This window comes from Mustelus asterias, chromosome 11 (assembly GCF_964213995.1).
Source record: "Mustelus asterias chromosome 11, sMusAst1.hap1.1, whole genome shotgun sequence".
In the NCBI taxonomy this organism is placed as follows: Eukaryota; Metazoa; Chordata; class Chondrichthyes; order Carcharhiniformes; family Triakidae; genus Mustelus; species Mustelus asterias.
Genome location: NC_135811.1, coordinates 9254396 through 9279589, shown reverse-complemented (window position 1 = coordinate 9279589; position 25194 = coordinate 9254396). Strand labels below are relative to the sequence as shown.

The 25194-nt window shown below is 47.8% G+C and overlaps 1 protein-coding gene across 2 annotated transcripts in view; it reads left to right on the top strand.

Moving 5' to 3' along the window:
- LOC144500357 (ectonucleoside triphosphate diphosphohydrolase 4-like) overlaps positions 1-25194 on the top strand; it is a 92993-nt gene that overhangs the window by 26558 nt on the left and 41241 nt on the right. For both annotated transcript variants that reach the window (XM_078223117.1, XM_078223118.1), the window contains 3 exons: positions 7463-7668; positions 18116-18266; positions 21159-21262. In XM_078223117.1, coding sequence (XP_078079243.1) covers positions 7463-7668; positions 18116-18266; positions 21159-21262 — 461 coding nt within the window. The remainder of the gene's footprint in view (positions 1-7462; positions 7669-18115; positions 18267-21158; positions 21263-25194) is intronic.

The window sequence follows — 25194 nt, the reverse complement described above, 5'->3', positions numbered from 1 at the left end:
AGAATGTGGAAGGAAACCGGAGCACCCGGAGGAAACCCATGCAGACACGGGGAGAACGTGCAAACTCCACACAGACAATGACCCAAGCTGGGAATTGAGTTGGCAGTGCTAACCACTGTGCCACCGTGCCGCCCCTATCGTGCAGCATTGGGGTGTGGCACATAATGGAGAACAAACATCAAGGATGTAAAGAGTGGGGGAGAAAGTGAGACTGAGGTTAGATGGCTGCCGAGCTTGGGTTGAGTGAAGACCTAAACCGGGTAGGTTTGACAACTCTAGGAGGTAGCTGAAGGATTCTTCATTGTTATTCAGAATAAGGGGGTGTATCTTGAGTTTGGAAGGGACAGGATAGGAAAATGCTGATACTGTAGTCTTGGAGGACAATCCAATAAAGTGTATTTACGATTTAGCAGTTTGATGGAACTAAGAACAAATAGTTAGGTACATTGACTCGAACAGGCGCCGGTGTGCGGCGACTAGGGGAATTTCACAGTAACTTCATCGCAGTGTTAATGTAAGCCTTACTTGTGACTAATAATAAATAAACTTTACTTTAAAATAAGTACCTTCCATTTTTTGAGAGATTTTGCTATGCTGCCAGGATTGTCTGATTTAATCCCACATTGCCCCTTCAACAATTTGAATCCGGAAGACTAATTGAATTGATTATTCTTGGTTTCTTGCTGATGCACACCATACTTAACAGTACTTTGCTCCTTGAGTATGATGAGCTACGCACTTTGTAGAGAAGCCGTGCTTCAGTTCTCATGTGCGATAATTTGGCCAAATTGAAGGAAAATGTGCAGATAAGGGTCAATCTCCACGCGCCTAATATGATTTACTTCAATATTGCACAACATCTTATGACCAAGGAGTATAGAATTTCTCATGCCGCAACAGGAAAGTGAAAATTTCTGCTTACAGAAACAAATTATGGCGGGCATAAACAGCGTTACCAGCGCACACACACTCGATTTCTAATGATCTATAGGGAGCAATCGGAAGCAATTCCCACTCATTTTGCAGTCTGTCGGCAGCAGACGCTAATTGACGTGGTGTTGAACCAACAACTTGGAAGGGCAGGATTGTCTTTTGTTTGAAATTTAATACAGGTAATGCAGCAATTTAGTTCTTTGGCAGGGGGCTGGAGACGACTCGTCACCTTTTGACACCACTTACGAATGTGAAAGCTGGCAATCTTTGGAGATTTAAACTTATTACGCCATAAGCAATATTCAATATCAATTGTCTTCTAGTTAATACAAGCCCTTCAGATGCTGTTATCATGATGGGCGCTTCAACAGGTGCTCCTGTCTCTTACAGCTTTATCAAAATCTCTGCACCACTTGCTATCAAGAGGAGCTGTACCTCCAGTGCCAGGCAACCTGCAAGAGCTGAAAATCCTTGGCACATTGTTCTTGAGCCTGTCAGTTTTCAATTTCTCCAGGCATCTGAATCTTCTGAACCCCATTCTCATCATCCCACCGCCAACCCCACCCCCCGACCCCGGCTCCCACCCTCCCGACCCCACAGCTCCCGATTTCAGCTTAGCACTCCTACAAGTGTCTGCTGGCTCACGGCCAGTCCTCTGACACTCTCACCAGTGAGTGCTCTTCACATTGCCAGCCTGTGCAGTGCATATTGGCACGTATTTGACTACGGAGTACATCGCAGCAAGCCTGACCTTGTTCCCACTCCACGTTGTGCATGTTCCCACAGCATCCACTGTGGAGTGGAATCGGCATGCACGCTGATATTTTATTTCCTGCTGTTAATTTTAGCCCACCCCAATCGAGAGCCAGCATCCAGTTCTGATTCAGTACAGTCCTGTTAATATGCCACCTAGCCAGGCGTTGCCTAATTATTTTAAAGCTAATTTGTTAAGTGTTAAGGTTTGTCCACTGGTCTGTTGCACCAAATTATAGCAGCAATAACTCTTTCTTTCTTTACATGTTTGGGGTTCTTCAAGTGTTTTACCTTCTGATTTTTCATCATTTACCCTTTGTTTAAGCATAACAACTAGTGCGGCACGGTGGCACAGTGGTTAGCACCGCTGCCTCACAGCGCCTGGGACCCCGGTTCAATTCCAGCCTTGGGTCACTGTCTGCGTGGAGTTTGCGTGTTCTCCCCGTGTCTGCAAGTCAAGGCAGAGGAATACTGAAAGGAGAGATTGAAATACTGGAAGTGGAACCTTGGTGAAGGCATCAAAGAGAAAGTGTTGTTTGGCAGATGGTTCCAAGATGTTTTTTTTCGTTAGTGGAGTTCGGAAACACTCGTGTGGAAGCCGGAGTTCGAATGAGACCAATTGGCTCACAATGTGATAAGCACCTGAGAAGATTTGATGAGAAATCTAGATTTATTTGTGGCCTCTGCCACTTGGTTTCAGAGTGTGGTGTGTCTGAATATAGTTGGTTTGGTAGTTTACAGTGACTGTGTACCTACCAAGAACAATGTTGCATAAGATAACAGTAACTTGTGTTATCCTTAATAATCTGCGTACGTCTGTGACGATTTGGTGGCGTGACGGAGTATTGTATTTTTTTAAAGCTTATTTATTAGTGTCACAAGTAAGGCTTACATTAACACTGCAATTAAGTTACTGTGAAAATCCCCATGTCATCACACTCCAGCGCCTGTTCGGGTTCACTGAGGGAGAATTTAGCATGGCCAATGCACCTAACCAGCACGTCTTTCAGACTGTGGGAGGAAACCGGAGCACCCGGAGGAAACCCACGCAGACACGGGGAGAAGGTGCAGACTCTGCAGTGACCCAAGTCAGGAATTGAACCCGGGTCCCTGGCGCTGTGAGGCAGCAGTGATAACCACCTTGCCGCCTTTTTCGAGTCAATCTTTTCATGCTTGATAAATGTTCCACTCTTTTGTTAAAAGCTAATTGATAGTTCTGTGACTCTGTTCATCCATAGAATCCTACAGTGCAGAAAGAGGCCATTCGGTCCATCGAGTCTGCACCAACCACAATCCCACCCAGGCCCTATCCACATATCCCTACATATTTACCCGCTAACCCCTCTAACCTATGCATCCCGGGACACTAAGGGGCAATTTAGCATGGCCAATCAACCTAGCCTGCACATCTTTGGACTGTGGGAGGAAACTGGAGCACCCAGAGAAAACCCACGCAGACATGGGGAGAATGTGCAAACTCCACACAGACAGTGACCCGAGCCGGGATTCGAACCCAGGTCCCTGGAGCTGTGAAGCAGCAGTGCTCACCACTGTGCTACCGTGCTGCCCCCACATCTCTAAAAGCAAAAGTTGCGATCTATTGAGCTAGGGTTCCATTCTGAACCTTATTGTCCGATAGTAACATCAACTGGGATCACAACACTGCTTAAACGCATCATGAATTACCAGCCCTCACTCTCCATTTGCTGGAAGTTATCAGTGGATCCTGCCCTTTGTGTACTGAGGTTCCCAGTGAGCATTTCGAGAATCGATTGCTCTAAGCATATTCATTTAAATCTGGTCATTAATACAAACAATTTAATCCATGTTTCTCCATTCTGAACCTTTCGATACCAGTGGAATGTGGTAGGGGGTGGTGGTATGGGGCAGATGGAGCAGAAGGCCGGGGAAGAAAGCTGTCATCCTAACCTGTGCTGGCTTCCAACCCGAAACTAAACATCCGATCTCCATGGAAGATAAATCCTGCCTGGGACTGTCGATCCATATAACAACTAATCCTGCTGGAAAAGTCAATTTTAATCACTTAAGTTGCATCTTAGCTGGCTTATGCACAGACTAAACCCTGCCGCTGGTGAACCTTCTTGCAAAATAATTCCGAGTGGAGCTAATTAAGTTTACAAGGTTTCTCCAGTCCCCCCGTTGATTGGGGTTTATACTATGGCACTTGTAGTTGTGTCAGCTTGGTTGGTAACACTCTCACCTCTGAATCACAAAGTTCCAGGTTCCAGTCCCATAGAATTTTACAAGACCAAAAGAGGCCCTTTGGCCCATCATGCCTGTGCTGGCTATCAAGTACCTGTCTATTCTAAATCCCATTTTCCAGCATTTACATAAGACCATAAGAACTAGGAGCAGGCCATCTGGCCCCTCGAGCCTGCTCCGCCATTCATTAAGATCATGGCTGATCTTTTTGTGGACTCAGCTCCAGTTACCCTCCCGCTCACCATAACCCTTAATTCCCTTACTGTTCAAAAATTTATCTATCCTTGCCTTAAAAACATTCAATGAGGTAGCCTCAACTGCTTCACTGGGCAGGGAATCCCACAGATTCAAAACCCTTTGGGTGAAGAAGTTCCTCCTCAACTCAGTCCTAAATCTGCTCCCCCTTATTTTGAGGCCATGCCCCCTCGTTCTAGTTTCACCCGTCAGTGGAAACAACTTCCCTGTTTCTATCTTATCTATTCTCTTAATAATCTTATATGTTTCTATAAGATCTCCCCTCATTCTTCTGAATTCCAATGAGTATTGCCCCAGTCTACTCAGTCTCTCCTCATAAGCCAACCCTCTCACCTCCGGAATCAACCTAGTGAATCTCCTGTGCACCCCCTCCAGTGCCAGTATATCCTTTCTCAAGTAAGGAGTACTCCATGTGTGGTCTTTCCAGCTCTTTACATAGCTGCAACATAACCTCCCTGGTTGTATTGTGTGCTGTGATGTCTCATGTGCTCATCTAAGCCCACGCTAGGAGCACAAATCTCAGGGCTGGCACTTGGGTGCAGTACCGCACTGACGGGAAATGCCATCTTTCAGATCGGATGGTGAACTGAAGCCCCGTCCCCCTCCGCAGGTGGACATTGGTAAGATTGTTATTTCAAAGATGATCCAGGGAGTTACTCCGGGCGACCTGGCCAATATTTATCCCTCGGTCAGCATCAGATTATCTGGTCATCAGCACATTGCTGTTTGTGGGAGCTGCTTTGTGGGGGCAAATTAGCTGCCACCTTTTCCACAAGTTTGACAACTCTTCAAAAAGACTTCATTGGCTGTAAAGCCCTCTGGTCGTCACAAATGCACATTGTTCATTTTTGCTGGATAGGCTACGTAGAACTTTCTCCCTGAACCCTTATCTCCAGCATCGTCCTCTCCTAACCTTTGAAAAGCTCATGATCATAGTATAAAGGATTAAATATATAAATATATCAGGGGTGATTTTGCCTCTACGTTCGTCACTCGCTAGTGACATAACAAGTTTCACTAAATTTAAATATGATTAATGGGCTTCCTAGCCACATGTCCCTCCTCATTAAATATTCATACGGCACATCGACGAGGTTCCAGCTGCTATTTGAGAAGGTGAAGCTGTCGAGGGGATCCCACCTGGAGCGCCAAGGTAAGTATAGTGCCCGGGGCGGGGGCGAGGGGTGTGCCTGGGCACAGCCCCCAGCACAGGTTGGCACTGCAGTGCCAGCCTGTGACCATCTGTGCCAGGGTCAGGCCCTCTGGGGAGCCCAATCGCATGGCATTCCTGTTATGTGGGATAGGAGAATGGGAGTGCCGAGGCCTGTGAAAGAGGGAACCTGGCAGTGACGGGGGAAGGGGCAGTGAGAGAGGGGGGAACCTGGCATTGAGGGAGGGAGTGGACACTGATGGGGGGAGCGTTGGGGGGGGGGGGGAGGGGGGTGATACCACCATAATGATTGTGGGAGCGGGTAGGAGAGACCCCAATAATGGTGCGGTGGGCGGAGAGAGGCTCCGATACCTTTGGATAGTGGGTGCTGGGGCAGTTTAATATCAGTTCTGATCAGGATACCCTTTAAAGATGGTGCCCCGATCTCTGTGGAGATGGCCTTGCCAACTCTATCAGGTCCCGCCCTGCCAGAGTGACAGCATAAACCACACCCCCTTTCCCAGCACCCTCCCCGATTTTCTTCTTTCAGAGTGGCTGAAGATCTGGTCTGAAAGCTCGGCAGTGGATCTGATATCAGTCTCTCTGGAGAAATGCACACTGTTTTTCAGTCAGAGTCTGACACTGACAAATAATGGGAAAATTCCACCCATAGACTTTTCATCAGTGATGCAAATCACATGATAACAGGACACGGAGAAAGATGGTTCCATGTAGAGTTTTGTGTAGAGACTACCTTGTAAATAGTTCGTATAATGTTAAATAGAAGACAACAGTTGCTCACAGTTTGGACTGCAGCTTTAATAATAAGTCCACGATCATGATGACTACATATCAGGCCAAAGACAGCAGTTACAGAATGAACACCCACCTTTTCAACTGGACCCTAATTCCTTTGTGTTGCTGCTTGGGTCTGTTCTACCTTCATTCTGAAAGACTTTGGAGCATTGTTGCGGTTTTAGAGGCGCGATATTAGGTTGTGTTTGTGACGTCACCTCCGTTAGCCAAGTGAAGGCTTTGGTCCAGAGTGTTGATTGGCCAGAGATTGCAGGGCCTGTAGTTTGGCCTGTAGGGAGAGCAGCAGAATGTGTCGATGCTCTGCCCAATAAACCCCCGCTGTTTGCTCTCGAAACAATGACCAAAATCTCCTCCAAAATGACACGGGGGAAAAGACCCATGAGAGTTAAAATCTCAGCACGAGATCGGGGCCTGTGATGCGCTGCCAAGTGAGGTGGTTGAGGCAGATACATTAGGGACATTTAAGGCTTATCTGGATAGACACATCAACAGGCGAGGAATAGAGGGCTGCAGGTGGTTGGTCTAGGTGGGACAACGTGATCGGCGCAGGCTTGGTGGGCCGAAGGGATTGTTCCTGTGCTGCGCTGCTCTTTGTTCTTTATGAACTAGGCCAAAAGAATTGTAACTTTAAGAAGAAATGTTTTGGTAAATTTGCAGCATCATGAGTGAGGATCTGTCCTCCTTTCTCCCTGTTCGTCTTCGTGTACAGGACACTTTGGGCCTTGTGGCCGCCGATTGAGAAGAGAATCTGATTGCGTGGGGCGGCACAGTGGTTAGCACTAGTGATTCACAGCGCCAGGGATGGGAGTTCGATTCCCAGCTTGGGTCACTGTCTGTGTGGAGTCTGCACGTTCTCCCCGTGTCTGCATGGGTTTCCTCCGGGCGCTCCGGTTCCCTCCCAAAGTCCGAAAGACGTGCTGGTTAGCTGCATTGGCCGTGCTAAATTCTCCCTCAGTGTACCCGAACAGGCACCGGAGTGTGGCGACTAGGGGATTTTCACAGTAAGTTCATTGTAGCATTAATATAAGCCGACTTGTGACACTAATAAATAAACTTCTCCGGGTCTCTGCTGGCTTGTCAGTTAGGGAGAGCCAGAAAGCAGAGTCTCCAGCTTTTATCCAGGTGTCCCCTTCTGTCGAGGGAGACACTGCAAGCCTGAAAACTGTACTGAACGGATCAAATTGGTTAGTTTTATAAGGAAGGAAAAATGTTATTTGTTTTTGTATGACAAGAACCACGTGACTTTATCAGCGCAGTATACCGCTGTCCCTGCGGCAGCTAGCTGAGCTAATAAGTTGTGTATTGTTTTTAAATCTCTCTCTCTTTTTGTAGATACATGTCCAGGATTGAAGACATGGAAGCGACAGATACCAATGATGAGGAGTTGAACTACGGAGTGGTGATAGACTGTGGAAGCAGTGGGTCCAGGGTGTTTGTGTACTTCTGGCCGCAGCACAATGGGAACCCTCATGACCTGCTCGACATCAAGCAGATGAAGGACAAAAACAGGAAGCCAGTGGTTAAGAAAATCAAACCAGGTAATAATCATGGGGCAAGGAACAGGAAGAGGCTTTGCGAGTGTCAATGAGCAAACCTAGTGTGCACGTCACGCACGACAGGAGTCTTAACTCAGTATTTCCACGGTGAAGGAGTTCTTTGGACAGCAAAGAGGTTATTCATGTCACTCCAACACTTTCTGACAGACTGGCGACTGGCTTCCAGTCTCCACCCCCTTTTTACAAACATCCATCACGTCCTGTACGACAGCTTGATTCGCTTTGTTAACCTTGTGAGTTGAAGGATTGTGGGTCCAAGTCCATTGTCAGAGACTTGGGCACACAATCGACTTGGGCACACAATCTCTGTAGCCACTCTCAGGCAGCGCCAAGGGAGCACTGCTTTATCAGGGATGCTGCCCTTCAAACAGGCTGCCAAGCTAAACGAAAGCATGAAAGTAAGAGACCAGGAAGTCGTATTTGACTTGACACTCGATGTGTCGAGTCAGCGCAGAGCATCAATCTGCAAAGGCTGTGCAATGTTGAACTCAAACAAAATGTGTTGGAAACACTCAGGAGGTCAGGCAGCGTCTGTGGGCAAACACGGGTCAGATTGGCCTTTTATCAGAGCTTTCCAGTGACCTAGGGGCGGCTCTGCGGCACAGTGGCTTTTTAAAATTCATTTGTGGGACATGAGCGTCGCTGGCTGGCCAGCATTTATTGCCCATCCCTCGTTTCCCATGAGAAGGTGGTGGTGAGCTGCCTTCTTGAATCGCTGCAGTGCTGTGGGTTGACCCACAATGCCGTTAGGGAGGGAATTCCAGAATTTTGATCCAGTGACTGCGAAGGAATGGTGATATATTTCCAAGTCAGGATGGTGAGTGGCTCGGAGGGGAACTTGCAGGTGGCGGTGTTCCCATGTATCTGCTGACCTTGTCCTTCTAGATGGAAGTGGTCGTGGGTTTGGAAGGTGCTGCCTAAGGATCTTTGGTGAATTGCTGCGATGCATCTTGTAGATTGTAAAAGTAAAGTAGAGTAAAGTTTATTCATTAGTCACCAAGTAAGGCTTACATTAACATTGCAATGAAGTTAGTGAAATTCCCCTAGTCGCCACAGTCCGACGCCTATTTGGGTCAATGTACACATTGTACACACTGCTGCTACTGAGCGTCGGTGGTGGAGGGAGTGGATGTTTGTGGATGTGATGCCAATCAAGCGGGCTGCTTTGTCCTGGATGGTGTTGAGCTTCTTGAGTGTTGTTGGAGCTGCACCCATCCAGGCAAGTGGGGAGTATTCCATCACACTCCTGACTTGTTCCTTGTAGATGGTGGACAGGCTTTGGGGAGTCAGGAGGTGAGTTACTTGCCGCAGTATTCCTAGCCTCTGACCTGCTCTTGTAGCCACTGTGTTTATGTGGTGAGTCCAGTTGAGTTTTCGGTCAATGGTAACCCCAAGGATGTTGACAGTGGGGGATTCAGTGATTGTAACACCATTGAATGTCAAGGGGCGGTGGTTAGAGTGTGTCTTATTGATAATGGTCATTGCCTGGCATTGTGTGGTGTGAATGTTACTTGCCACTTGTCAGCCCAAGCCTGGATATTGTCCAGATCTTGCTGCATTTGCACGTGGACTGCTTCAGTATCTGAGGAGTCGCAAATAGTGCTGAACATTGTGCAATCATCGACGAACATCCCCACTTTTGATCTCATGACGGAGGGAAGATCAGTGATGAAGCAGCTGAAGATTGGACCCTAACCCTGAGGGACTCCTGCAGAGATGTCCTGGAGCTGAGATGACTGACCCTCCACAACCATCTTCCTATCAACTCGGTATGACTCCAATCAGCAGAGTGTTTGCCCCCTGATACCCATTGATTCCAGTTTTGCTAGGGCTCCTTGATGCCACACTCAGTCGAATGCGGCCTTGATGTCAAGGGCTGTCACTCTCACCTCACCTTTGGAATTCAGTTCCTTTCGTCCATGTTTGAACCAAGGCTGTAATGAGGTCAGGAGCTGAGTGACCCTGGCAAAACCCAAACTGGGCGTCACTGAGCAGGTTGTTGCTGAGCAGGTGCTGCTTGGTAGCGCTGTTGATGACCCCTTCCATCATTTTACTGATGATCGAGAGTAGACTGATTGGGCGCTAATTGGTCAGGTTGGATTTGTCCTGCTTTTTGTGTACAGGACACACCTGGGCAACTTTCCACATTGTTGGGTAGATGCCAGTGTTGTAGCTGTACTGGAAGAGCTTGGCTAGGGGAGCGGCAAGTTCTGGAGCTCAAGTCTTCAGTACTATTGCCAGAATATTATCAGGGCCCATTGCCTTTGCAGTATCCAGTGGCTCCAACCTTTTCTTGATATCACGTGGAGTGAATCGAATTGGCTGGAGACTGGCATCTGAGATGCTGGGGACCACTGGAGGAGGCTGAGACGGATCATCCATTCGGCACTTCTGGCTGAAGATTGCTGCGACTGCTTCAACCTTATCTTTTGCACTGATGCGCTGGACTCCTCCATCATTGGGAGTTGAGCGTCTTCAAGACAGAAATTGATAAATTCTTGATTTCTCGAGGAATTAAGGGCTATGGGGAGAGAGCGGGTAAATGGAGTTGAAATCAACCATGATTGAATGGTGGAGTGGACTCGATGGGCCGAATGGCCTTACTTCCGCTCCTATGTCTTATGGTCTTATGGTCTTATTTAGGATGGGGATATTTGTGTAGCCTCTTCCTCCAGTGAGTTGTTTAATTGTCCACCACCATTCACGGCTGGATGTGGAAGGACTGCAGAGCTTAGATCTGATGGGATCGTTTAGCTCTGTCTATCACTTGCTGCTTATGCTGTTTGACATGCAAGTATTCCTGTGTTGTAACTTCACCAGGTTGACACCTCATTTTTAGATATGCCCAATGCCGCTGTTCCTCCTGCATTCTCCATTAGCACTGCTGCCTCACAGCGCCAGGGACGGGAGTTCGATCCCAGTCTTGGGTCACTGTCTGTGCAGAGTCTGCACGTTCTCCCCGTGTCTGCGTGGGTTTCCCCCGGGTGCTCCGGTTTCCTCCCACACTCCAGAGATGTGCGGGTTAGGTTGATTGGCCACGCTAAATTGCCCCCTTATTGTGAAGAGAATAGCAGGGTTACTTGGGGTTATGGAGATAGGGCCTGTGTGGGATTGTTGTCAGTGCAGGTTCGATGGGCTGAATGGCCTCTTTCTGCACTGTAGGGATCGTGTGTGTCGGCCTAGATGATGAGCTCAAGCTCCTCGCGTGTGGCTGAAAACCACAAGCTTCTAAATCGGAGGCCAGGGCGCGAGCAGAAACCTTCAACAGCTGATGTTCTTGATAACCAAATAGCGTCATAGAGGTTTGCAGCATGGAAACAGGCCCTTCGGTCCAACTTGCCCATGCTGCCCCTTTTTTTAGACCACTAAGCTAGTCCCAGTTGCCCGCATTTGGCCTATATCCCTCTATACCCATCTTACCCATGTAACTGTCTAAATGCTTTTTATAAAATCCCTACAGTGCAGCAGGAGGCCATTCGGCCCATCGAGTCTGCACCGACCACAATCCCAACCAGGCCCCATCCCTGTAACCCCACACATTTACCCCGCTAATCCCTCTAACCTGAGCATCTCGGTACACTAAGGGGTAATTTAGCATGGCCAATGCACCTAACCCGCACATCTTTGGAGTGTGGGAGGAAACCGGAGCACCCGGAGGAAACCCACGCAGACACGGGGAGAATGTGCAAACTCCGCACAGACAGTGACCCGAGCCGAGAATCGAACCCGGGTCCCTGGAACGGTGAGGTAGCAGTGCTAACCACTATCCCACCGTGCCACCCTTTTTAAAAGACAAAATTGTACCCGCCTCTACTACTACCTCTGGCAGCTCGTTCCAGACACTCACCACCCTCTGAGTGAAAGAATTGCCCCTCTGGACCCTTTTGTATCTCTCCCCTCTCACCTTAAACCTATGCCCTCTAGTTTTAGACTCCCCTACCTTTGGGAAAAGATATTGACTATCTGGCTGATCTATGCCCCTCATTATTTTATAGACCTCTATAAGGTCACCCCTCAGCCTCCTACGCTCCAGGGAAAAAAGTCCCAGTCTATCCAGCCTCTCCTTACGACTCAATCCATCAAGTCCCAGTAGCATCCTAGTAAATCTTTTCTGCCCTCTTTCTAGTTTAATAATGGGAACAACTTGGTGAATTATGTCTTAGCCCTGGCTTCGAGGGTTGTGGGCCCACCTCCCAAGGACTTTAGCACAATATCTAGGCTGGCCCTCACTATCCCAGAAGCTGCCTTTCAGGTGATTCTTTAAGGTTTAGCTCCTCTGATGATTCTGCTGAGCTTAAAGAGTCAATGTCACGATTTGAAACCCAGGGAGTTCTCCCAGTGTCCTCCCCTGCGACCTCCCCTCAGCCACCAACACCAAAGGAAGGAGAGAAATACATTGGCTATTCATCTCGTTGCAAGCTGTTGGAAAGGTGCTGAACGCAGCTGGTCTGTCTACATTTCACTGACTGAATAATAACTCAACTAGTTCTTAAATACCTGACGTGATGTATGTGATGAGCCACTACATAAATGTAATTTTCTTTTTCATTAAGCACTTGATTCCAAGGGGAGTGTAACTGATCTGCACTAACTGTTTCGGTGGAGCTCTGCTGCCTCCCTCTGGTTGTGAATCTGTATTGCATCTAAACATACAATGCAACCTCGTCTGATTCTACTAGGTCCATCAGCCGTGCTTAACCCTGGTCCTCTGCTGCCTGTTCCAAGTCTGCTGGAGCTAATAATAGATTGACTATTCGGGGCCTTGCTTTTCTAAATGAAGTCAAATTTGTTGGTTCTTCGTTCCACTCTGGAGGCTCTTAAATCAAACCTGATTGCTGCTTTCACCTTGCTTTCATTAAGCTGCTAGTTCTAAGCAGAGGCACTGGCTGCCGTTCACTAGCCGGGGCTTTACTCACCTTTCAAAACGTAATTCCCCCCCCCCCCCCCCCCCCCCAGACTGGGGACTAAACCACAACGTGGTGGTGGGTGGCACAGTGGTTAGCACTACTGCCTCACAGCGCCAGGGACCCGGGTTCAGTTCCGGCCTTGAGGCACTGCCTGTGTGGAGTCTGCACCTTCTCCCCGTGTCTGCGTGGGTTTGCTCCGGTTTCCTCCCACAGTCCAAAGATGTGTAGGTTAGGTGGATTGGCCATGCTAAATTGCCCCTTTGTGTTCAAAGATGTGTAGGTTAGGTGGATTAGTGGGGTAAATATGTGGGGTTACGGGGTGAGTTGGAGCAGGCTCGATGGGCCGAATGGCCTCCTTCTGCCCTGGAAGGATTCTATGATTTTGTTTTCTGCAAAGCACGGAATCCTAGAATCCCAGCAGTCCAGGATGAGGCCTATCGAGCCTGCACCGACTCTCCAACAAAGCATCTTACCCAGGCCCTATCCCCAAAACCCCACGTATCTACCTCACTAATCCCCCTAGCCTACACATCTTGGGACACTATGGGGCAATCCAGCATGGCTAGTTTACCCGGCCCACACAGCTTTGGGACTGTGGGAGCATCCGGAAGAAACCTACGCAGACACGGAGAGAACATGCAGACTCTGCACAGTCACCCAATCCGAGAATCGAACCTGGTTCCCTGGCGCTGTGAGGCAGCAGTGCTAACCACTGGGCCACCCGTGCTGCCCCATGCATCTCATGTGCAGAAAGACATCTCAGCCCAACGAAGACAGAAAGAATTGGACACCAAGTCGGAGGGTTTGAAGAGGGCACGAGGCTGAGAGAAGAGATTGGCGAGGAGCTGGCAAGATTGAAGGGTTCCTGAGAACAGCCATTGAGGCCTCTTGTACCAGCCCCTCCTCCCTCAAGCCCCCTCTCCGGCTGACAGTAGCTAACTCGGCACGGATTCGAGAGGCCGTGTGGCTTCGTGTTGTACCGGGTGACCCCCTTTCTCCACTCAGCCAATGTGAGAGAATTGCGCCTTTCACAAACTCAAGATATCGTTTGGATGAGATGTTAAACTGAGACCCTCTGCCCTCTCAAGTGAGTGTAAGCCACTCCGTTGAAGAAGAGTGTGGGAGAGGGGGGAGTGCGGGGAGAGGTGAGACTTACCCGATAAAGAAAACTTGAGCAGGTTGGGCCTATACACACTGGAGCTCAGAAGAATGAGAGGTGATCTTATTGAAGCGTACAGGATCCTGGGGTGGATAGTGGGAGGATGTTTCCACTTGTGGGAGACTAGAACCAGGAGACACAGCTTAAAAATGGCAGAACAGGCTCGAAGGGCAGAATGGCCTGCTCCTGCTCTTAAGTTCTACATTTGTACGGCCATTATCACATTGCTGTTTGTGGGGGCTTCCTGTGTGTAAATTGGCTGTTTCCTGCGTTGCAACACGGACGACATTTAAAAAAAACTTAATTAACTGTAAAGGGCTTTGGAACATTGCATAGAAACATAGAAGATAGGAGCAGGAGGAGGCCATTCGGCCCTTCGAGCCTGCTCCGCTATTCATCACGATCATGGCTGATCATCCAACTCAATAGCCTAATCCTGCTTTTTCCCCATAACAAAGAACAAAGAACAGAACAGCACAGGAAACAGGCCCTTCGGCCCTCCAAGCCTGTGCCGCTCCTTGGTCCAACTAGACCAATCGTTTGTATCCCTCCATTCCCAGGCTGCTCATGTGACTATCCAGGTAAGTCTTAAACGATGTCAGCGTGCCTGCCTCCACCACCCTACTTGGCAGCGCATTCCAGGCCCCCACCACCCTCTGTGTAAAAAACGTCCCTCTGATGTCTGAGTTATACTTCGCCCCTCTCAGCTTGAGCCCGTGACCCCTCGTGATCGTCACCTCCGGCCTGGGAAAAAGCTTCCCACTGTTCACCCTATCTATACCCTTCATAATCTTGTATACCTCTATTAGATCTCCCCTCATTCTCCGTCTTTCCAAGGAGAACAACCCCAGTCTACCCAATCTCTCCTCATAGCCAAGACCCTCCATACCAGGCAACATCCTGGTAAACCTTCTCTGCACTCTCTCCAATGCCTCCACGTCCTTCTGGTAGTGCGGCGACCAGAACTGGACGCAGTATTCCAAATGTGGCCTAACCAGCGTTCTATACAGCTGCATCATCAGACTCCAGCTTTTATACTCTATACCCCGTCCTATAAAGGCAAGCATACCATATGCCTTCTTCACCACCTTCTCCACCTGTGTTGCCACCTTCAAGGATTTGTGGACTTGCACACCTAGGTCCCTCTGTGTTTCTATACTCCTGATGACTCTGCCATTTATTGTATAACTCCTCCCTACATTATTTCTTCCAAAATGCATCACTTCGCATTTATCCGGATTAAACTCCATCTGCCACCTCTCCGCCCAATTTTCCAGCCTATCTATATCCTGCTGTATTGCCCGACAATGCTCTTCGCTATCCGCAATTCCAGCCATCTTCGTGTCATCCGCAAACTTGCTGATTACACCAGTTACACCTTCTTCCAAATCATTTATATATATCACAAATAGCAGAGGTTCCAGTACAGAGCCCTGCGGAACACCACTGGTCACAGACCTCCAGCCGGAAAAAGACCCTTCGACCACTACCCTCTGTCTCCTATGGCCAAGCCAGTTCTCCACCCATCTAGCCACTTCTCCTTGTATCCCGTTTGATCCCGTTCACCCCAAGTGCTATATCCAGCCGCCTCTTGAATACATTCAATGTTTTGGCCTCACCTACTACCTGTGGTAATGAATTCCACAGGCTCACCACTCTTTGGGTGAAGAAATGTCTCCTCACCTCCGTCCTAAATGATCTACCCCGAATCCTCAGACTGTGACCCCGAAATTTGCTGTGGAAATCAGTCTTTCTCCTGTTCAGGACATCCCAAAGCCAATGCAATACTTTTGAAATGCGCTCAGTGACGCAGTGGGAAGAAACACGGTAACTAATGTATGCACAGCAAACTCCCACAAACAGCAGTGAGATAAATGACCAAATAATCGGTCTTAGTGATGTTGATTTTGGGAGAAATATCGGTCAGGACTCCAGGGAGAGCCTGCTGATCTTCAAAATAATGTCTTGGAATCTTCTCAGTCCGCCTGAGACTGCAGACAAAGCTTCAGTTTAACATCTCCTCGAAAACACGGCACCTCCAACTGTGCAGCACTCAGTTAGTACTGCGCAGCACTCAGTTAGTACTGTGCAGCACTCAGTTAGTACTGCGCTGGTGCAGCAGCCTAGAAAGATTGTGAGATCAAGAATATCTTGCAGGAGCCTGTGGCTAAAATTTTTTTTTGTGGACGACACACTGTTTAACACTGCTGCCTCGCAGCACCAGGGACCAGGGTTCGCTTCTATCCTGCGAAGATTGTGCAGAGTTTGCACGTTCTCCCCGTGTCTGCGTGGGTTTCCTCCGGGTGCTCCGGTTTCCTCTCACAGTCCGAAGATGTGCAGGTTAGGTGGATTGACCATGCGAAATTGACGCCTAGTGTCAGGAAGCCCAGCAGGGTAAATACGGGGTTTATGAAGATAGGGCCTGGGTGGGATTGTGGTCAGTGTAGACTTGATGGGCCAAATGGCCTCCTTCTGCACTGTAGCGATTCTATGATTCGATATGGTATAGAACTTGACACATGACTTTAAGACTCCAAGCAATACTGAGCCAAGGCTGACCCTTAAGAACATAATTTGGAAAATAAAGTATTTAATAATAATATGATTTTTTAAATAAAGTGAACTATTTTATATTTTCAGGTGAATCAGCAGTGAAGGGAGATGCTGGCTATAAGATGCAGTGCACGCATTGTGTATCCGCAATGCAGCATTACTGCCCTCTTGTGGTTACATGTATTATGGACGCTAGCAATTAAATCAGTTCAAAATTCTGTACATACACATAACTTTCAGGTTCATTGTACCCTAACAGAGATTGTTCTTAATAGCAATTATTGACTATGTGTGAGGCTGTTTTTGTTTTAAAGATCAGGAGTGTGTAAATGGAGCAGCACGATGACAGAGTGGTTAGCACTGCTGCTTCACAGCGTCAGGGACCCGGGTTCGATTCCCGGCTTGGGTCACTGTCTGTGTGGAGTTTGCACATTCTCCCAGTGTCTGCATGGGCTTCCTCCGAATGCTTCGGTTTCCTCCCACAGTCTGAAAGCCGTGCTGGTTAGGTGCATTGAACAGGCGCCGTAGTGTGGCGACTAGGAGATTTTCACAGTAACTTCATTGCAGTGTTAATGTAAGCCTTACTTGTGACGAATAAATAAGCTTTTCTAATACCAGGAGCCGTGTCGGTGTAAAACTAAAACAGGTGGAAAAGTGTGACAGAGCAATTAGGGTATGAGGGAGAAAGAATCTTTTTGCTGGCAACAGTCGCTTCAGAACCCAGCAGGTCTCGCTGGTTAGTGACCACGAGTGGCTGTATCCTCCACACTGCAGGCACTCAGGGTAGCTCAACCCTTGCGCCACACTAGTTGGGCTCAGCTAACTCGGCAAGAGTCGAATGGGGTCCGCATGGTCCTGTTGTTCTTTATGATGAACTTGTCCCAACCAAGGAGTTCTTCTTTCCCAATATTTGTCCTGCTCCTTGCGTTGCACGCTGAGAGGATTATGGCTTACGACAAGAAATTTAACAATAGTGAAGGAAATAAATAATGAAGTGGCGCAGTGGTTAGCACTGCTGCCTCACAGAGGCACGGTGGCACAGTGTTAGCACTGCTGCCTCACAGCGCCAGGGACCCAGGTTCGATTCCCGGCTTGGGTCACTGTCTGTGTGGAGTTTGCACATTCTCCCCGTGTCTCCGTGGGTTTCCTCTGGTCTCCTCCCACAGTTCAAAGATGTGCTGGTTAGGTGGATTGGCCATGATAAAATTGTCCCTTAGTTTCCAAAGATGTGCAGGTTGGGGGAGTTAGAGGAATAAATGCGTGGGCTTGAGTGGGATGCCCTTTCAGTGAGTCGATGCAGACTGGATGAGGCTAATGGCCACCTTCTGTACAGAAAGGAGAAAAAAGCAATGTAAGAATATTACATACCTGGAATCTACATTTATATTGCCTCTGTTGTTTCGAAGCCTGTCCATGTCGCGTACAGAGGAGAAATGGACTTTCAGGAGTAACTGCAAGAGGCGACTAAAAGCACAGTTGAAAAGATGCTTTCTCACCAAGGTTTTAAAGGACGCAGAGAGGAGAACAGTGACTTGTGTGTGTGTTTGTGTTGAGGGGAGAGGGGGGTGGGTGGGGGGAGGGAGCATGCAGGAAAGCTGCATTGGGTAACAGTGGACAGATGCATCATCTTTCTAGTATAAGCATGATGGGCTGAATGGCCTCCTCCTGTGCTGTACCATTCTGTGAATCTGCAACAAAGGCCTTGAACGTCACTGAGTGTGTGCTTGCCTCGTGTGATGGAGGTCTTACAAGAGTTGTCTCGGAACTTATATTACTATATTAATGCCCATTCATTGCGCTGCTATTTCAGGCATCTCAACACTGGCCTCCTCCCCAGAGAAAGCCACGGATTATCTCCATCCTCTGCTGAGGTTTGCCGCTGGACATGTTCCTGTTGTGAAACATAAAGAGACACCGCTGTACATCCTCTGCACTGCTGGAATGAGGCTGTTACCGGAAAGGTACTGGAATTGCAGACAGAAGAATTTCACTGGCACTTCTCAGTAAATCAAATTACTGACATGTTGAAAAGTACTTTGACAATTACCGTTCATAGGATGTGCTGATCTTTGCAACGAGACCATTGCTGGTCATGTTTGCGTTTAAAAAAATTCCAACATCTCCCACGGAGTTGACTATTGTTAGGTTGACGGGTGTAGCTTTCCTCCAACGTCCTGCCAACGTGCATCTCACCATCAGCCACATCCCTGCAAATGTTTGAAAGATGCTTAGCATCATGGTCACGCCTGCACAGTATCCCAGCATTCGTCTCTGGTAAACTGGAGATGGAATCATTCCCCAAGGGTTGTGGGTGACAGTGGCAAATCTAGCATATGTTGACATCTCTAATTGCCTTTGAACTGTGAGGCCGTTTCAGAGTCAACCACATTGCTATGGGCCACAAGTAGGCCAGACCAGGTAAGGATGGCAGATTTCCTTCCTGAAAGGGCGTTTTCTTTTTACAACTATTGATGATAATTTCATGGTCAACATTATCGAGACAAGATTTCAATTCCAAATTGAATTTAAATTTAAATTCCACCAGCTGCCATGGTGGGATTTGAACCCATAGCCTGGCTTTCTAGATTATTGTTCGACATTATCACCATCTTGACTAGCGGGCCATGGTCCACTATCGCCACCTTACCTGAAATCAGTAAGAAGTCTCACAACACCAGGTTAAAGTCCAACAGGTTTATTTGGAATCACGAGCTTTCGGAGTGCCGCTCCTTCCTCGGGTGAGTCACTCACCTGATGAAGGAGCAGCACTCCGAAAGCTCGTGATTCCAAATAAACCTGTTGGACTTTAACCTGGTGTTGAGAGACTTCTTACTGTGCCCCACCCCAGTCCAACACCGGCATCTCCGCATCTTGCCCGAAATCAGCTAATAATTATGTTGCAAAGGCCAGGGAGTGAAACAGAGAACTCCCTGCTGTGTACAGACCTCCCTCGTCACTGCGCACTGAACATTTTTACAAAGGAGCAAGTTTTCCAATTATTCAATTAGATCAGCTCTGAATTCCGACCTTACAAGGAAAAGAAGTCCTGGGTTATAGATTTTTGTTTGAAAGACCCCTTTACTACAGAAGGGGCTAAATTTCTGTACCAGCAAATCAATTTTAATTTCTGTCCTGAAAATCCTTTTATGTTAGGTCCCCGCTGGACTTTTCTGGTGATTTCAGTTCATAGAATAGAATCCTAGAATCCCTACAGTGCAGAAGGAGGCCATTTGGCCCATCGAGCCTGCACCGACAACAATCCCACCCAGGCTCTATCCCCATTACCCCACATATTTACCCTGCTAATCCCGCTGACTCTAAGGGGCAATTTACCAGGGTGAATCAACCTACGCCACACATCTTTCGAGTTGTGGGGAGTGTTCCTGGAGCAGCCCCATTGCAAACACAGGGAGCCTGTAACTGCAGACGGGGCTGGGGGGCCTTACTGGAGCTATCTGAGTGGTGAGACCACATGGTGAGCTGATGAACGATATTTGAGCAAAACAAAACCCTCACCCCCTCCTTCCCCTAGACTCGCCCCTCTGCTAAAATAAAACTCCGCCCCTCTGCTAAAATAAAACTCCGCCCCTCTGCTAAAATAAAACCCCGCCCCTCTGCTAAAATAAAACCCCGCCCCTCTGCTAAAATAAAACCCCGCCCCTCTGCTAAAATAAAACCCCGCCCCTCTGCTAAAATAAAACTCTGCCCCTCTGCTAAAATAAAACTCCGCCCCTCTGCTAAAATAAAACTCCGCCCCTCTGCTAAAATAAAACTCCGCCCCTCTGCTATGCTGTCTTCTAGATATATATTTAGATCAGCGATTTAGCTTTTATTGGTGCTAATTGCGTTTAAGTCTTCAATGTGGAATCCAATGCAAATCTTCTTCTTTCTCAGAAGATTAAGGAAATTTGGCATGTCAGCTACGACTCTCACCAACTTTAACAGATGCACCATAGAAAGCATTCTTTCTGGTTGTATCACAGCTTGGTCTGGCTCCTGCTCTGCCCAAGATTGCAAGGAACTACAAAAGGTCGTGAATGTAGCCCAATCCATCTCTCAAACCAGCCTCCCATCCATTGACTCTGTCTACACTTCCCGCTGCCTCGGCAAAGCAGCCAGCATAATTAAGGACCCCACGCACCCCAGACATTCTCTCTTCCACCTTCTTCCTTCGGGAAAAAGATTCAAAAGTCTGAGGTCACGTACCAACCAATTCAAGAGAAAGTAGAGATGTTGGTGGGCTTTCTTAACTATAATGCTGGCATGGGGGGGGAACCTGGACAGGTCGTTGGTGATCTGGACACCTAAAAACTTGAAGCTCTTGACCAATTCCACTTTGCCCCCATTGATGTAGACAGGGGCATGTTCCCCACTACGCTGGGGAACTCTGTTGGAGACTTCCCATTGCCAGAGGGAGATTCTCCACTTTGCTGTTCAATAATGGGTGTCTCTGTCATGGGGGGTTGTTGGGGAAGAGGGGCAGAGCAGCATCTGGGGTGGGGAGGGGGAGGGAGGGCAGCAACCCCCCATGTTCTAAAATGTTTCACTGTAAAATTGCATCAGCCTGCCTTTCACAGGGGGGTATAGCTGCTTTGAGTCAGTCTGCTGATGTTGCAGAGGGCTGGGAAAGTGGAGTCTCCCATTAGAGCAAGTTTCTGCCTCCCAGCTGAAAGTCCTGATTGAAGGCTAGGGCACAGTGTATCCAAGCCTTGCTACTAAAGTTCCAGTGCGGTACACCAGAAGGATTGTCACTACTCAGGGCAATTAACACTTAATTAATTAATAAATCCTATAATTAAAATAATGTTGAGTGCAAAATCTGATCTGAATTTGAATGTGTTGAATCTCTCCAGACAACAGAGTGCCATTCTCGAAGACCTCTACACTGATGTGCCAGTCGAATTTGACTTCCTGTTTTCAGAGTCCCACGCAGAGGTGATTTCCGGTAAACAAGAAGGTGTGTATTACAGTTCATTCATTCTGCATCACAGCTTAAAACTGGCTTCTTATCCACATCACTGCGCGGCCTTTTGGCGAAGATCAAGCATTGGACCAAGCCCAAGATGGGGTGCACTGCCTTTGCTTGTCAGCTTGGATCTTGTTTGTCCCCTTTTGGGGGACCATGAATTGGATTGAAATTGAATTTGACTTGATTTTTGGAGCAAGCATGAAGGTGGATTAAGGGTTTTTTAAAAATACTTTTCCAATTCAATCAAATCAAGTCCAATTCAGAGTCTCAACAAGTTGAGACATTTCCGATCCAGGCTGGCAAGACAGGGCAAGCGACCATTTACCCTGTCCTGGGCCTGATCTACATGAGCCAAGCTGATTGGAGGAGGGAAAGCAATTCCTCCTCCAAGACTTGAGCTCATTTGCATCTTAGCCAAAAGGCTGAGATGCCGCTTTTAAAAATTGCTTCATATGAAACATATGAAGCTTCAATGTAACCTAATGACCTCAACCAAGTGCAGCATCCGCATAACTACGCTTGATCTTAGCCAAAAGGCCCTGTCTACTCTCTGCATTGGCTTTGTAACTCTGAGGAAGGAATACATTTTTTAAAATGTTTTTACGTTCCAATCCCCCACTACCAACAGCCAAACAAAAGATTCATTGGACAAGCAGCAAGTAGGGCCACCCTCATTGGACAAGTAGCATGTAGGGCCATCCTCATTGGACAAGCAGCACGTAGGGCCATCCTCATTGGACAAGCAGCACGTAGGGCCACCCTCATTGGATAAATGCATAAGGGCCACCCTCACTGGACAAGCAGCATGTAAGAACATAAGAACTAGGAGCAGGAGTAGGCCATCTGGCCCCTCGAGCCTGCTCTGCCATTCAATAAGATCATGGCTGATCTTTTTGTGGACTCAGCTCCACTTACCCGCCCGCTCACCATAACCCTTAATTCCTTTACTGTTTAAAAATGTATCTATCCTTGCCTTAAAAACATTCAATGAGGTAGCCTCAACTGCTTCACTGGGCAGGGAATTCCACAGATTCACAACCCTTTGTGTGAAGAAGTTCCTCCTCAACTCAGTCCTAAATCTGCTTCCCCTTATTTTGAGGCTATGTCCCCAGGTTCTAGTTTCACCTGCCAGTGGAAACAACTTCCCTGCTTCTATCTTATCTGTTCCCTTCATAATCTTATATGTTTCTATAAGATCTCCCCTCATTCTTCTGAAATCTAATGAATATAGCCCCAGTCTACTCAGTCTCTCCTCATAAGCCAACCCTCTCAACTCCGGAATCAACCTAGTGAATCTCCTCTGCACCCTCTCCAGTGCCAGTATATCCTTTCTCAAGTAAGGAGACCAAAACTGTACACAGTACTCCAGGTGTGGCCTCACCAGCACCTTATACAGCTGCAACATAATCTCACTTTAAACTCCATCCCTCTAGCAATGAAGGACAAAATTCCATTTGCCTTCTTAATTACCTGCAAACCAACTCCTTGAGATTCCTGCACAAGGACACCCAGGTCCCTCTGCACAGCAGCATGCTGCAATTTTTTACCATTTAAATAATAGTCCATTTTGCTGTTGTTCCGACCAAAATGGATGACCTCACATTTACATGTCACATGTAGGGCCACCCTCATTGGACAAGCAGCTTGTAGGGCCACCCTCATTGGACAAGCAGCTTGTAGGGCCACCCTCATTGGACAAGCAGCTTGTAGGGCCACCCTCATTGGACCAACAACAAATTATTCATCAATGATCTACACAGTTTAAGCCAGTTAACACTAAGTCCTGGGCCTTGCTAACCTGTTCTTAAATTCTTTGTCCTTGAGCAAATGGGTTATTTAGAGAGAGAGAGAGGGTGTGTACACTCCAAACTAGGGGAATTGAAGCTACTTCTGTCGCTTTCTGGGTGAGTTTCCAGTTGTGTCAGACAGCAGCCCAATTGAAAACAAATGAGTTATATTTCAGGTTCTCAGTGTTAAGTACAAATAAAAGGTGAAAAAGAACTGATAATGTTGGAAATCTGAAGCAAGAAAAGAAAAAGATGTAAATGACAAGCATATGAGGAAGCATCGGTGGAGGGAAATTCTGGATGTAGCAACAGTTCTTGTTTTGCCTTCTGTAGATTCTGACTTTTTCTAATTCAGTCACCTGAAAGGTGATGGGAATCTGGAATTCCCCTTCTCCCAAATAAGCTATGGGAGCTGGGGGTTTAGTTTAAAGTTTCAAAGCTCTGATGGTCGTGTTTCTTAAGGTAAATGGGGTGAGGGTTATAGAATCAAGATAACGGATCCGTCACCTTCTAATTGAATGGCAGCATGGGCTCATGGCACTGAATACAAAGACCAAAGAAAAGTACAGCACAGGAACAGGCCCTTCGGCCCTCCAAGCCCGTGCTGATCATGATGCCCTAACTAAACTAAGAAAAAAACTTTCTGCCCTTACTCGGTCCGTATCCCTCTATTCCCTCCCTATTCATGCACCCATCCAGATGCCTCTTAAATGTTGTTAATGTGCCTGCTTCCACCACCTCCTCTGACAGCGCGTTCCAGGCACCCACCCCTCTTTGCGCGAAAAACTTCCCCTCTCACATCTCCCTTAAACTTTCCCCCTCTCACCTTGAACCCGTGCCCCCGTGTAATTGACACCTCCACCCTGGGGAAAAAGCCTCTGACTTTCCAGTTCCTAGGCCAATGACTTGAAGAATATTGTGTACAGTTTTGGTCACCCTGTTATAGGAAAGACACCGATAAACAGGACAGAGAGCAAAGGAGATTTACGAGGATGGTGCCAGGACTAGTGGGCCTGAGCTATTGGGAGAGGTTGGCCAGGCTAGGGCTTTATTCCGGGGAATGTAGGAGAATGAGGGGGTGACCTTATTGAGGTGTTTAAAATCATGAGGGGCATAGATAGGATGAACGAAAATAGTCTTTTTCCCCCAGGGAAGGGGAATTGAATACTAGAGGGCATAGGTTTAAGGTGAGAAAGGAAAGATTTAAAAGGGACCTGAGGGACAACCTCTTCACGCAGAGGGTGGAGGGTGTAGGGAATGAGCTGCCAGCTTGGCAGGCAGCTTGGGGTGGCACAGTGGCACTGCTGCCTCACAGCGCCAGGGACCCGGGTTCAATTCCCAACTTGGGTCACTGTCTGTGTGGAGTTTGCACATTCTCCCCGTATCTGGGTGGTTTTCCTCCAGTTTCCTCCCACAGTCCAAAGACCCGTGGGTTAGGTTGATTGGCCATGCTAAATTGCCCCTTAGTATCAGGGGGACTAGCTAGGGTAAATGGGGATGGGGCCTGGGTGAGATTGTGGCCGGAGCAGACTCGATGGGCCGAATGGCCTCCTGCACTGTAGGATTCTATGATTCTATAAGAAAGTGGTTGAGGCAGGTTCAATAGCAACATTTAAAAAGCATTTGGATAAGTACATGGATGGGAAAGGATTAGAGGGAGATGGGCCAAACACGGGCAATTGGGAGTAGCTGGGAGGGCACCGTGGTCAGCATGGGCTGAAGGGCCTGTTTCCGTGCTGTATTGCTCTATGACTCTAATGGTATCTAAGCTGGGACTTTTTTCTCTGGAGCGTAGGAGGCTGAGGGGTGATCTTGGAGAGGTCTATAAACTAATGAGGGGCACAGATCAGCTCGATAGTCAATATCTTTTCCCAAAGGTAGGGGAGTCTAAAACTCGAGGGCATAGGTTTAAGGTGAGAGGGGAGAGATACAAAAGTGTCCAGAGGGGCAATCTTTTCACACAGAGTGTGGTGAGTGTCTGGAACAAGCTGCCAGAGGTAGTAGTGGAGGCGGGTACAATTTTGTCTTTTAAAAAGCATTTAGACAGTTACATGGGTAAGATGGGTATAGAGGGATATGGGCCAAATGCGGGCAATTGGAACTAGCTTCGGGGTTTTAAAAAAAAAAATGGCG